The sequence below is a fragment of the Xyrauchen texanus genome, chromosome 14, assembly GCF_025860055.1.
Source record: "Xyrauchen texanus isolate HMW12.3.18 chromosome 14, RBS_HiC_50CHRs, whole genome shotgun sequence".
Lineage (NCBI taxonomy): Eukaryota > Metazoa > Chordata > Actinopteri > Cypriniformes > Catostomidae > Xyrauchen > Xyrauchen texanus.
This window is the reverse complement of record NC_068289.1, coordinates 20,657,247-20,672,865: the sequence shown is the minus strand read 5'-3', so window position 1 is coordinate 20,672,865 and position 15,619 is coordinate 20,657,247. Positions and strand designations below refer to the sequence as shown.

The following is a 15,619-nucleotide window of genomic DNA, read 5'->3' as shown; positions in this document are numbered from 1 at the left end:
ATGTCCCGTGAGAAAACAGCCTTCACTACGCCGTTTGGATTACACCAATTTGTGACGCTTCCTTTCGGTTTGTTTGGAGCACCAGCCACGTTTCAGCGACTCATGGATCGGATCCTCAGACCGCAAGCGCCGCTGCCTATTTGGATGATATTATCATTTATAGCAATGATTGGCAGCGGCACATGCAACATTTGAGGGCCGTCCTGAGATCGCTGCGGCGGGCGGGGCTCACGGCAAACCCTAAGAAGTGCGCGGTTGGGCGTGTGGAGGTACGGTATCTGGGGTTCCACTTGGGTCATGGCCAGGTGCGTCCCCAAATTGACAAAACCGCGGCGATTGCGACTTGCCCTAGACCCAAGACCAAAAAGGGGGTGAGGCAGTTCCTGGGGCTGGCTGGCTATTATAGGAGATTTGTGCCTAATTATTCGGACGTCACCAGCCCGCTGACTGACCTCACTAAAAAGGGGGCTCCAGATCCGGTCCAATGGTCGGAGCAGTGCCAACAGGCGTTTATGCAGATTAAAGCCGCACTTTGTGGAGGGCTGCTTCTTCATGCACCTGACTTCTCTCTCCCTTTTATTTTGCAGACCGACGCTTCAGACAGAGGGCTGGGGGCCGTACTCTCGCAGGTGGTGGAGGGGGAGGAGCGCCCGGTGCTGTACATTAGCCGTAAGCTCTCCTTAAGGGAGACTAAGTACAGCACCGTGGAAAAGGAGTGTTTGGCCATCAAGTGGGCGGTCCTCACCCTCCGTTACTACCTGCTGGGGCGGGCCTTCACCCTCTGCTCGGATCACGCCCCACTGCAGTGGCTCCGTCGCATGAAAGATACTAACGCCCGGATCACCCGTTGGTATCTGGCCCTCCAGCCCTTTAAATTCAAGGTGGTCCACAGACCGGGGGTGCAGATGGCTGTCGCTGACTTCCTCTCCAGAAATGGGGGGGGGGAGTGGTAGGCAGGCCGGATGGTGCCCCGGCCTGAGTCGGGCGGTGGGGGTATGTGGCAGCGGGGGCGTGGTCAAGCGCCCATCCGGGAGAGGAAAGCGGTAAGGGCACTTACACCTGAGCTAGATTATGTCTAACACCTGTCTCTAATTTCAGTGAGCACGGGGAGAGCGGCATAAAAGGCAGCCAGAGGGCCTCCATGGGAGAGAGAGTGACATACCAATTTACTGTGGTTGTGTGTGGTCAAAACTGACTGTTTAAAAGTGCTGTGTGCACGTTGTAATTAAAAAGAGAATAAAGAACCTCGCCTCTGAGCCGCTGTGTCAAGTGTCATCCCTTGGAGGAAGTCAGTACAGACAAAATCCCAATAATAACAACAGAAAGATGTGGTGCATAATTCCCACATCTATCTGTCAGTATATCACCATCTTTCTGACAGAAAGGCAGCAGCTAGTGAAACAGAAGAAATTCACTTCCAGCACCTGATCGATCAGCACTGGTGCCCCCCAGGGATGTGTGCTCTCCCCATGACTCTTCTCCCTGTACACGACTGCACCGCCACGGACCCCTCTGTCAAGCTCCTGAAGTTTGCATATGACACTACAGTCATCAGTCTCATCCAAGAAAACGATGAGTCGGTATACAGAAGGGAGGATGAATGGCTGGCTCACTGGTGCAGTCAAAACAGCCTGGAGCTGGACACGCTTAAAACAGTGGAGATAATTGTGGACTTTAGGAGGAACACCCAACATTGACCCCACTCACCATTCTAAACAGCACTGTGGCAGCAGTGGCTTCATTCAGGTTACTGGGCAGTACCATCTCACTGAACCTGAAGTAGGAGACCCACATTGACTCCATTGTGAAAAAGGCAAGGCAGAGGTTGTACTTCCTTCACCAGTTGAGGAAGTTCAACCTGCCACAGGCACTGCTGATACAGTTCTACTCAGCAGTTATAAGTTTTTTCTCTGCACTTCTATAACTGTCTGTTTGGTGCCACTACTAAATCAGACATCAGAAGACTACAAAGGACAGATTGGACTGCTCAGAGGAGTATTGGTTGCCCCCCCCCCTTCAAGAAATCTACACCTCCAGAGTGAGGAAAAAGGCTGGTAAAATCACTCTGGACCCCAGTCACACAGCCCACTACCTTTTTTAACTGCTGCCTTCTGGCCGACGCTTCAGAGCTGAGCACCAGAACAGTCAAGCACAGGAACAGTTTTTTCCCTCAGGCTATCCATCTCATGAAGGATTAAAACTGCCCCACAGAGCAATGCTTATGTGCAATACACAGCTGAGTCTATTTAAATGTATCCAACATACCACACCTCATCTGCCATTTAATTCCCTTGCTTCTGTATATAACAGATTTGTATATTGCACACATATACATATATATAGTCCTATTGTGTATTTCTATATATACTTTATTTTCTATTCACTTTTTATTCTAATTAAAAATATATATACAGTCAGGTCCATAAATATTGGGACATCGACACAATTCTAATCATTTTGGCTCTATACACCACCACAATGGATTTGAAATGAAACGAACAAGATGTGCTTTAACTGCAGATTTTCAGCTTTAATTTGAGGGTATTTACATCCAAATCAGGTGAACGGTGTAGGAATTACAACAGTTTGTATATGTGCCTCCCACTTTTTAAGGGACCAAAGCACATCTTGGTCGTTTCATTTCAAATCCATTGTGGTGGTGTATAGAGCCAAAAAGATTAGAATTGTGTCGATGTTCCAATATTTATGGACCTGACTGTACATGAAACTGGTGTTTAGTGGGTAGAATTCAATGAAGCTGTCAGCTGAGGACATGTGAGGTGTCCATTTCTCAAACTAGAGACTCTGATGTACTTATCCTGTTAAGTTGTACATCTGACCTTCCACATCTTCTGTCCTTGTTAGAGCCAGTTTTCCTTTGTCTTTGAAGACTGTAGTGTACACCTTTGTATGAAACCTTCAGTTTTTTGACAATTTCAGGCATTGTATAGCCTTCATTCCTCAAAACAATGATTGACTGACGAGTAAAGTAGAGAAAGTAGTTTCTTTTTTGCCATTTTTGAGCTAATATTGACCTTAAGACATGCCAATCTATTGCATACTGTGGCAACTCAAAAACAAACACAAAGACAATGTTAAGCTTCATTTAAGAAACCAAATAGCTTTCAACTGTGTAAGATAAAATGGCAAGTGATTTTCTGGAACCAAATTATCAATTTAGTATGATTACTCAAGGATAAGCTCTTGGACTTATGGCTGCTGGAATTGGGGCCTGTCTAAATTGGATCAAAAAAGACTTTTTTTTTTCAAATAGTAATAGTGCTGTTTTTTACATTAGTAATGTCCTGACTATACTTTGTGATCAGTTAAATGCCACTTTGGTAAAATAAAGTACCAATTTCCTTCCGAAACAGCAAAATCTGTTAATTATTGCCAATTTTGGCAGCCAGTGTATGTATGTATGCATGTATTATATATACACTCACCTAAAGGATTATTAGGAACACCATACCAATACTGTGTTTGACCCCCTTTCGCCTTCAGAACTGCCTTAATTCTATGTGGCATTGATTCAACAAGGTGCTGAAAGCATTCTTTAGAAATGTTGGCCCATATTGATAGGATAGCACCTTGCAGTTGATGGAGATTTGTGGGATGCACATCCAGGGCACGAAGCTCCCGTTCCACCACATCCCAAAGATGCTCTATTGGGTTGAGATCTGGTGACTGTGGGGGCCATTTTAGTAAAGTGAACTAAAGTAAAGTAGCCATCAGAGGATGGGTACATGGTGGCCATAAAGGGATGGACATGGTCAGAAACAATGCTCAGGTAGGCCGTGGCATTTAAACAATGCCCAATTGGCACTAAGGGGCCAAAGTGTGCCAAGAAAACATCCCCCACACCATTACACCACCAGCCTGCACAGTGGTAACAAGGCATGATGGATCCATGTTCTCATTCTGTTTATGCCAAATTCTGACTCTACCATCTGAATGTCTCAACAGAAATCGAGACTCATCAGACCAGGCAACATTTTTCCAGTCTTCAACTGTCCAATTTTGGTGAGCTCTTGCAAATTGTAGCCTCTTTTTCCTATTTGTAGTGGAGATGAGTGGTACCCTGTGGGGTCTTCTGCTGTTGTAGCCCATCCGCCTCAAGGTTGTGCGTGTTGTGGCTTCACAAATGCTTTGCTGCATACCTCGGTTGTAACGAGTGGTTATTTCAGGCAAAGTTGCTCTTCAATCAGCTTGAATCAGTCGGCCCATTCTCCTCTGACCTCTAGCATCAACAAGGCATTTTCGCCCACAGGACTGCCGCATACTGGATGTTTTTCCCTTTTCACACCATTCTTTGTAAAACCCTAGAAATGGTTGTACGTGAAAATCCCAGTAACTGAGCAGATTATGAAATACTCAGACCGGCCCGTCTGGCACCAACAACCATGCCACGCTCAAAATTGCTTAAATCACCTTTCTTTCCCATTCTGACATTCAGTTTGGAGTTCAGGAGATTGTCTTGACCAGGACCACACCCCTAAGTGCATTGAAGCAACTGCCATGTGATTGGTTGATTAGATAATTGCATTAATGAGAAATTGAACAGGTGTTCCTAATAATCCTTTAGGTGAGTGTATATATATATATCTCAAATATATATTAAAAGTTAAATATATTTATACCACGGGCTGTTTATATACTCGATTCTGATTGGCTGGAAGGTGTGCAGTAAAACCGTTTAATGCACAGGTAGTACCAGTCAGTTTGATTACAGTTCGAAATTAATCCGCTACTATAATCATTGGTAACCATAGTAACACAGTTACACTTGCAAACAGAGTGAGAGAAACATATGAAAACGTTTATTTAGGTAGGCTAAATGGATGATTTTTGCATATTGTTTAATTTGTATGGTGAATATGGCAATTTTCAGAAATGGGCCCAGGCACAAGACGAAATAGAAGACTTGGAGAAGACGTTGAATGACAAAAAGCGGCACAAAGAATTAACACCGACAGAGCTAGATAAGATCGAAGACGACAAAGATGAGGTCAATACGAAAAAGACAACTAAATGGGCAGTTAACACTTTCAGTGACTTTTTGCGCCAAAGACAGAAAAATTTTGATTTCGAGACCTGCTCTGCTTCTCTTTTAAATGAGACATTGCGGGAGTTTTATGCCTCTGTTCAGTCTACCGCTGGACGCGAATACAGTGTTGCAAGTTTGATGTGTCTCAGAGCAGGTATAAACCGTCACATTACAAAATACAACATCGTAAGTGATAAAGACTTCAAGTCAAGCAATGCCATCTTTAAATCAGTTTTAAAGCGCTACAGGAAAAATGGAAAAGACACCAGCGTTCATCATCCGCGTATTACTGAGTCTGACTTGGAGAAAATTAGAAATGCACCTGCACTTTCCCCTTTCACAACCACAGGACTTGTAAAAAAAGTTTGGTTTGACATACAGCTGTGTTTTGCACGGAGGGGAAGAGAAGGAAACCGTAACCTATCAAAAGAGTCTTTCGTTCTCCGGCAAGACGAGAATGGGAAAGAGTACCTGACCCTGGCGCATAACCCAGAGACAAAAAAACCACAAGGATCCCACCGCATCGGATAGAGAAAATTTACGAGGATTCATGTTTGCGAGCCCCGGCGACCCACTTTGTCCCGTGGACAGCTTTAAAAAATATCTGTCAAAGTGTCCAGAAAATACCGGAGCGTTCTATTTGCATCCGAGACGCATCCCTCTGTGCAAACTCGAGAGCACCGAAATGTGGTTCACCAGGGAGCCGATGGGGCTCAACTACCTTGGCAATATGCTAAAAAGTATTTGTGAAGAGGTTGGTAATAGATATTTCGTTTTTGCCCATAAATTTAAACTGTGTTTATATTATTTTCCAAATCTAAATTGTATACATTAAATTGTTGTTGTTCAGGTGGAAGGTATCTCACAAATGTACACAAACCATAGTTTGCGTAACACTGCCGTTGGACGACTCTGATGCAGGACTAGAAAGTCGCCAGATCATGTCAGTGACAGGCCACCGATGCGAGGCGAGTTTGCGGTCATATTGGGCCCCATCTTTGTCAGAGAGGAGGGAATGGAGTGACATACTGACATCTAGAACCTCAACAAGCAAAGCGAAACATAATTTCACCTCCAAGCCTAAACTGAAATAACCCTACCCTTTTCCATGTCTAACTTCACGATAAATGGAAATGTGGAGTTTAACACCAATTAGTATAATGCTGAGTAAAACAATCCCCTATCGAAATTTCCAACTGTTTGATTTTTTTGTTTTCATTTAATTTAATGCATTTCAATAAATTGAATGTGTCTTTATATAGCCTAATCGTGGTTAGAGACACCGGTTTTATTTCACACTCTACATAATTCATTTAAAAAATGACATGATTATTTCAAATAAAGATTGCCTTGTCACTGTCAGTGTTGCCTGTCATTCATAAATAATTTTAATAAATCCATTAAATAATCATTAAGTTAGCTATATGCTTAAGCAACGAGGGACTCTTTCAGTTCTTTGTCTCTCTCTTTTAATAATGCATTTAAATAAATGTGATAATTCATTCAAATAAAAGCAATCCGATGGCTCTACTTTATTTAAAGTGGACGGAGTGCTAGAACTAACGAGCCGTAACTTAAGAAAATAACCGTCATTTTTACACGTCTGTTAAAAAATTACATTATTTTTACAAAATTAACATCAACATCAAAATTAACAACTCCGCTTCGCGTCGGGTGGTTCTTCGCCTCTACGTCGTGCATTAAAATCCTTTAATGCATGGCTAGCCGTGGATTATCCCTTACTTATATATAAAAGTGAAACATCCGGACGTGTATACGTAAATAATGTAAAAATTTGAATGGTCTTAAATGCAGGCTTTTTTTCTTCACGCATAATTTAATATCATTTTATTAAAAAAAACATTATTTAGGGTTAAAAATGACCAGGACATTTTCTTGACAGGTTTCGTGAGAATCACCCAGATAGATTACTTTTATAATAAAGTATTTACATTTTTATTTGTGACATTTGTTGTACTGCATTTAATATACCTATTTACATTTAAAAAACACTGTATTACAATATTATTTTCATTATTGTAATTTAATGAGAATGTCACAATGCAAAAAACATTCTTTATGCAATTTCTTATTAATTCTTTTGATTTTGGGGTGAAATGTGACCTGGATATGTTTACAAAAGATACCCCCAACTACTGCTATGATGTTACTTACCCGAATGGGTTTAGTGGAGAATCTGATCTTCCTCCGTGGAGATAGTTCATCATCTTCAGAGAGACCAGGAGCTTCATCATACTCCTCATAGTCCTCATCATCCTCCTCCTCATCTTCCTCCTGCTGCTCTTGGCTCTGAAGCGGATCCACTTCCTTATCCACAAATGCAGCATTCTCAAAACTATAAAAAACAGGAGATGTTCTCCCACATTCATCTGGATCCTCCTGCTCACTTTCCTCATCATCTTCACAACAGTTATTTTCTCTCTGCTGGACAATCTCCTCTTCTTCATTTGATTCCTCTTTCTTCAACTCTGCTGTCCAACACACCTCTGTATCTTTCTTCATGTGGTTTTGTGGTGATGACACCTTCAAAGTGTCAGCCACACCTTCAAGTTCCCTTTGTAGATTCACCTCCATCGTAACATCCTCCAAAAGCTCATTGTCATTTTCCTCACTCTCCGAAGACTCATTTTGGACCACTACCAGCTCGGCTCGGACCACTCCTGCCCCAGCACGGCCCAGGCATAGTGGGGCCTCAGGAGGCATGTCCCTAGATGGGCTTGGAATGATGTGGTTCTCAATTTTTGGTTCCTCTGGACTCCTAATATTTTCATAAAAGCTACTACATGTGACTGAAGTTTTGAGGTCCCTCGGTTGAGGACTGCTTGGTTGGGTTGAAGAGCGTTTAAATGGGCTATGGGTATTGAGCGAGAGAGGCTTGGTGGTGCTTTTGCTGGCTTGGTGGTGCTTTTGCAATACTATGTCTGTTTTAGGTGATAATGGTTTGGAAGATGTGTCTGAATTTGGGGATGTGGGTAGGTGCGTGGGATCCATACCTGGTGAAGTGGGTTTTTGAAAACTTCCTCGTAGAGGTGACGGTAGTGATCGTTCGGGACTTTTAGCTGAGATTCGAACTGATTCCTCATTGTCGCTATCAGCAATAAAACTCTCTAACCGCCTGGAAATTGGTCCGGCGTTAAGTGATGGTTTATTGACCTGCTTTGAATCTTCACTGTCCCTCCTCTCGGGTGACGATGGGCTTTTGATGTCACTGCTACTGTTATTTTCAGAAGATCCAAAGGACCTCCGACCCCCACACCCCTCCTCAGACACATTCCCTTGGGACAGACGCACAGAAACTCTGCCAGGTAGCAGCCTCTCTGCGGAGGGCTGCTCTTTTATCCCTTTCTCAAAGAGCTTTCTGGTCACTGAGAATTTCTCCGCCAGGGCAGCTTTATCTATCTCGACTTCCTCTCCCTTTGTAGTTCTGTCAGTATTTTGCAGTTCTTGGTTGTTGACAGTACAGAGGCAGGTTTTGTTGGCACTGACTGGAAACTTGGCTACTGGGGACACCGGAGATGCATCCGTTTTGTGAACTGGTTTCACCTCCTGGTTCTCCTGCTGCTGTTGGCCATCCATTTGCAGGAAAATGTTCTTGATTTTGTTGATCCGGTTGCCAAACGGCCTCCCTCTGGTGTCCTCCCGGGGGTCACTGGAGCCATTAGCATAAGAGTTGGCCATACTTTCGGATTTGGCTCCATCAAAGGAGCATTTAATGGCGTGGAAGTCCGAATTATATGCATTTCTGTGCGGAGACGCGCTCCGCAGCGTGCGTTCTCCCTTGCTCTCTGCTTTGATCATTTTCCACTGACTTTAAAGTAGTATCTCCGTGGTCCTCTATCCTTAACCGGACAATGCCGTGAGCCTTTCTAAGTCACTCTGATACATGGTATCAAATCCCCGCGTTCATCTGAAGAAAAGAGACATTGTAACTTTATATTTTAAAATGTCACATTTCTTAACTCTAAATGTTCGTTATTTCAGCCCATGTTCGCTACCAGATCAATACTAATCTGATCAAAGAAAATGTATTTGAACACAGAACAAAACGTTGTCATTTGCAGGCAGATCCACAGGTCTCCATTGATTCGGTAGGCTATTATGTATCTGTATAACTATACAGTATACATTTAAGATCGTCTCAGTAATCGATTGAAGTTTTAGTTAGAGTTGAAGGCCTAAATTAAACCGATATTCTTTAAATGATAAAGAACTACCACCGAAAACATGCCCACTAAAACTAATTCGCAGTGGAACAATAGCTCAGCATTACTTCCAACAAATGTTCAGGATAAAGTTCCGGGAATCGAGTTAGAGACAACCACAACTCCTGCAAAAATCAAAGCATATGTTTCTCTTACCTTCACGGATATTTCAATGTTTACGAGCGCCGGGTTTGTTTGTTTTTTGGTTTGTTTTTTGCTGCGTGTAATTTAGATCCGCAACCATGTCAGTTGCTGCACCGCCATGGTTCTCCACACAGTACTGCTATCTGATTCGCGAATCTTTTGAGTCGGTTCTTTTTTCATGATTCGGTTGAGACGATTCACAAAGCGTTCGTGAACGAAGAACTTAATGGGACTTAACGCAGGCTATTGGAGGTGACGTGTAACAGACATAAAACAAAAAGAATAAAAAATGTGACTCTTATTTTTTTTTTTATATGGCAAAAACATAATATAATTTAAAATGGCATATCAAACTGGAACTCATAAATTGACAATATTGTTAAACAGTTGTCTAATATTTAATCAAATACTTATTTAACTTACACTATGCAGATGACTGCTACGCCCCTGCTACCCATAATCCTGAAGACAAACAATCTACCAATCAGAGAACCATAGCCAACAAAATGCACCAAGTGACCGCCCACTCCCATGACATACTGTGAATGATGCAATTTGGTCAGTCTCCCTTCAGCTTCAAACTATTTATATGTTTGTAAATATCTTAATATTTTACCATTTGTTTCTATATTTATAATCAACAATGTTAAATCAGTATTTCAATTTTTTAATTTGACTACTTCACTTGCACTGCTTTGTGACATTGTAGTTCTTCATATCAAAGTTTGTAATGTTGTGATGTACCTAGGAGCTAGTTTGTTTGGTTCATGACTTACACTGTGTCTATACCAGACGAGAGCACTGTGTCGCGTCAAAAGCGTATTTTTCCCATTCTTATCAATGGAACTGTCTACACTGGAAGCATCCGTTGTAGTGCGTCGAGTAGCAGCGACAGTAAACGGATGCCTTGTTCAATAGTAAACAGATTCACTGTTGTATAGTAAAAGGATGCCTTGTTCTATAGTAAACGGATGTACTGTTCTATAGTAAAAGAATGCCTTGTTCTATAGTAAACAGATGCCTTGTTCTATAGTAAATGGATGCCCTGTTCTATAGTAAACTAATGCAAAGTTCTATAGTAAACGGATGCCCTGTTCTATAGTAAACGGATGCCCTGTTCTATAGTAAACGGATGCCTTGTTCTATAGTAAACTAATGCAAAGTTCTATAGTAAACGGATGCCCTGTTCTATAGTAAATGAATGCCCTGTTCTATAGTAAATGGATGCCCTGTTCTATGGTAAACAGATGCCTTGTTCTATAGTAAACGGATGCTCTGTTCTATAGTAAACAGATGCCTTGTTCTACAGTAAATGAATGCCCAGTTCTATGGTAAACAGATGCTTTGTTCTATAGTAAACGGATGCCCAGTTCTATAGTAAATGGATGCCCTATTCAATAGTAAATAAATGCCCTATTCAATAGTAAATGGATGCCCTGTTCAATAGTAAACAGATGCCCTGTTCTATAGTAAACAGATGCCCTATTCAAGAGTAAACGGATGCCATAGTCAATAGTAAACGGATGCCCTATTCTATTGTAAACGGATGTCCTATTCAATAGTAAATGGATGCCCTGTTCAATAGTAAACAGATGCCCTGTTCTATAGTAAACAGATGCCCTATTCAAGAGTAAACGGATGCCATAGTCAATAGTAAACGGATGCCCTATTCTATTGTAAACGGATGTCCTATTCAATAGTAAATGGATGCCCTGTTCTATAGTAAACAGATGCCCTATTCAATAGTAAAGGGATGCCCTGTTCTATAGTAAACGGATGCCCTATTCAATAGTAAACGTATGTCCTGTTCAATAGTAAATGGATGCCCTGTTCTATAGCTGAAATGCTGCATAGCTACTCCAGCCACTTTATTACTCAAGCTTACAGATGATTGGTCTGTGCTGTCTGCACATCATTTAGAATGTTCAGTTAAACGCTTTCAGTGTATACACCCTCAAGCTGTTGCATCGCGTCACAGATGCATCCGGTGTAGACAGGATTTTAAGTAAAACCAATGGGAAAAATTCATGGGAAAACAACTTCTGGTGTCATGATAATTTTTTTTTCTTTTCTCCCCAATCTGGAATGCCCTATTCCCAATGTGCTCTAAGTCCTCATGGTGGTATAGTGACTCGCCTCAATCCAATCCTATCAATCCAGGTGGCAGAGGACGCATCTCAGTTGTCTCAGCATCTGAGACCGCAAATCCGTGGATCTTATCACGTGGCTTGTTGAGCCCTTGTACGCGTGGAGGCTTCACACTATTCTCCGCGGCATCCACGCACAAATCACCACATGCCCCACCAAGAGTGAGAACAACATTATAGCGACCACGAGGAGGTTACCCCATGAGACTCTACCCTCCCTAGCAATTAGGTCAATTTGGTTTCTTAGGAGACCTGGCTGGAGCTCTCAGCATGCCCTGGATTCGAACTCGCGACTCCAGGGTTGGCAGTCAGCGTATTTACTCGCTGTCTACTCAGGCCCCAGGTGTCATGATCAGTTGAGTCCACATGGAAAATTTAGTCCCCATGGGGTTAACCGTTTGTAATGCCTGAGCAAAAACCATGTTATGGATTATGTAATCATGTCATCGTGATAGCATGTCACTGAAATCTAGGCTAACTGGAAAACACAAACAAAGACATATCTTTAATTTCACAATCTATAACTTCTGTTATATATTATTATGTGTGTAACTTATGATTTAAAAGACATTAAATGACATGTTATAACTGCATATCTACCATAAAGTGAATTTGTAAGATTTTTAATCAGGCACTGAATAGACCACACATTACCAGCTATTTGAGCGTTTGGAATCGCTGTGATCGCTCTTTGAGCCAATGAAATCGTTGCAATTTATCATGACACTGGAACCAAGACATCTGAAAAAGTGGCCAGGCACTGTAGAGTTGTTCAGCTGTCAATTTGTAGGCAAACCAGGCAGTGACAGACTGACAGACTGTGATGATGTGTTTCCACCTTAATCCGCAGCGTAAATCTTGCAAATTGTTTATATTATACATTTTCTAAGTGTTGAGTGTAAATTTATAACATTATATTTATTAAAATGTATGTGTTATATTACTCTTGATTAGTAAAAAATAAATAAATAAATGAATTACCACAGCTGCGAGGGGGTTCGATGACAGCTGCTGAGAGAGTGACAGTAAATTTCACTCTCTATTTTTTTCCTCCTCTGAAAGGACAATTCTATTATTATTATATATATCACTATTATTCAAACGTAATAGTGAATTTTTTCTTTTGATCTTGGAGGAAATGGGTAAGTGAAAATAAGATATTCTATTATCTCCCATTCACCGCTGTCGAAGATTACCCTACAAACATTTATTTAGTGTGTGAAAAAGGTCTATTCGCCATGGGTTCCCTCTTAATTTTTCTATGGGTTTTTATAATTGGGTTTTGTATTTTATGAGTAAAATAATGTCTGTGGTAAACAGTAGGCTACTTCAGGATACTTGGGCATTTTGTTCTACAACATAAATTGCATACAGTCATACCTTAAATGTACATTTTTAAGCTGCCATGTTTTTAAAAAAATGATGTTGCTAAATAAGGACTACAACTACCACAAGCACATGCGTGGACTTAACTAGCAACTATCTTGCATTATTAATCACATAACTTTTTTTTACTTATAAATCCAAAACTCCCATTATCAAAAACCCATAGGGAAATGCATGGCTCAACAAATCTAATTTTACTCCGGGTTTTTGGTCTACAACATGCGTAGCTCGATCTATTAAATGATGATTGGTGAATCGTTTTATTGAAATGGACTACAATACCGAACCGTTCAAACGAACCGATTCGCCAAAATGAATCTTCCCAGCGCGATTCCGGTGTTTCTTTGCTTCCCGGTAAAACACACACACACACACACACACACACACACACACACACACACACACACACACACACACACACACACACACACACACCTGAATTCACAGACCTGTCTTACTTCTGTGCTTTTCCGACGCTGCTCTATCTGGCGATCAGCTAGGGAGAGAGAGCGCACACGAATAGTCTACATTCCAGGACTTCTATTAATCCCAACCCCCTTCCAGTTGGTGAAGTACTTATCCTACTATGGCGAAGGTTCTTGATGCTTGAAAATCCCTCTGGAGCGTCCAGTCGCGTATCCCAGTAAGTGACGCCTTCACCATAGTAGGACTTACTTATTTTTATGAGCGCACTGCCAGGTCGGAGTGGAGTTAGTAAATATTTAAATGTATGGTGTTTTTCAAAAGATATAGTAGTGCAGCATTATTTGGACGTGAAATACATATTTTATTTCTGCAAATATAAACTGATGGTTCAAAAGATTCTGGGTGTACAGCAGTGTTCATTCCTCATTTTAAATATAAAATGGATAGAAGGACATCAACATTCACCAGTTTAAACAGCAGAGATGATAGCTATTGAGCTGGCTTTTGTTTGGGGAAGAAATCCCTCCACAAAATGTTGTGTTCTGTTCTAACTCTTATTCTGCATACTATAGTTTAATGTGTGGTAAAACCATCTGGGCAAGGTGCTCTATTGGAAATTCATCAGAATTAGTTCTGAATACATCAGCTAACAATAATAGTCTTTTTATGGTTCATGTAGGAGTGGAGGGAAATGAGGAGGTGGATAATAATTCTAAGCAGGCTCTTATTCAAATATTGACATTAATGCACCATTAAGTAGGCTAAATCTGAAGTCAAAGGATTAATTAAAGAGGATGTGTCAAGAGAGCTGGGGCAATGAAATAAATGGACAACATCTAAACAATATTCGAAGACATTTTGTTAATGCGAGGATTATGACAATAGATAATACAATTATATCTTGACTCCATATTGGACCCTCTGCACTCAATCATTACATTATAGGTAAACACAAACTGGTAAATGTAATAAATGTGGTCTTTATGTGAGTGTTGAGCATGTGCTACCAAATTGCATTGCATATTACAGAGGATTAGGCATTGCATTCCATCTCACAGAAGAATGAAAATCTTACAGAATCAACTGTCTATCATTACAGAATCTACTGAACTATGACCTTTTCCTTTTCATCCTATGTTACTAAACTGTGGAACTCGCTACCAGCTGATATTAGACAAGCACAGACCCCAAGTTTATTTAAATCACATCATAAAACATTATTTCGGGAATGCTTTTACTTGATTAATTTTTGTACTCTGTTATTATCTCTGTTTGTATGTGCATGTTTATATTGTGTATATTTTATCTGTCTTTTTTTTTCATTATTTTTACATTTTGTTCTTTTCTTAATGTAAAGTGCCTTGAGAAGCTACTTTAAAGGCATTCAAAATAAAAATAATGTTGTGGCAGACAAGCCTCTTGTTTGGTCAGGAAAGGAGGAAGCAGGAACCAGATTAACAATCAACAAGACTTTAATTACAACATAAAATGCTGAACTGAAACATAGAGACACATTGGCGCATACACACAGCGGCCGCATACATCTCTCTCTCTCTAGCATCCCCGGCTCCTCCTTTATCTCTTTCCCGCTAATTAGGCAACTCGGCACAAGGTGTGCATCCTCACAGCCCGATCACGCCCTCCTCCGCATCACAAATGTTTATTATTATTATTAATTGTTATGCTGATAATATAATTTGTATTGAAACATATTATTTAGCTTGTTGAAGTTGGATTCAACCATTGGAAAACTGAAGGGGAGCTGTTGAGTTTTGGTGGGCAGTAAATTCTCTTGATGGTTTTGTCAACATTCAGACTTTTAACAGGTCTGCTTTTTAAATACATTTGTCCACATCTTTAACATATTTACAGGTTACCAAATTATATTATTGGCATTTTATTGTATGGATCAAGTGGATGGATTTTCCCTGCCCATATACATGGGCCACACACAATTTCATGAATTCATTGTCTGTTTACTGCATGTCTTCAAAGCAGATTTCAAATTACTGTGACAATGCTTGCATCAGATAGCTCAATGTGTGCTTGAATAAACATCTGTCTAACTGATTCAAACAGTAGTTCGGCTCAGTCCATGAGCACATAGCATGCAGGGCTTGGTATTAGGGTGATGTGGCAGTTGGAAGCCCCTGTCTCATGTCCCAGGTCTGCTCATAAATGTCTGACTGATATTTCCTCCAGTTCACTTGTCTGGCAGTGTGTTAGAGCCTGATTCAGACCTGAAT

At 41.0% G+C, this 15,619-nt stretch overlaps 1 protein-coding gene across 1 annotated transcript in view; it reads right to left on the bottom strand.

The window, feature by feature from the left end:
• LOC127654763 (neurabin-1-like) overlaps positions 1-9,542 on the bottom strand; it is a 92,965-nt gene extending 83,423 nt beyond the window's left edge. The window contains exons 1-2 of the mRNA XM_052142113.1: positions 9,427-9,542; positions 7,223-8,975 (exon numbers count right to left, since the gene is read on the bottom strand). Of these exons, the coding sequence (XP_051998073.1) occupies positions 7,223-8,866 (1,644 nt within the window). The 5' untranslated portion in view covers positions 8,867-8,975; positions 9,427-9,542. The remainder of the gene's footprint in view (positions 1-7,222; positions 8,976-9,426) is intronic.
• Positions 9,543-15,619: the final 6,077 nt, after the last annotated feature.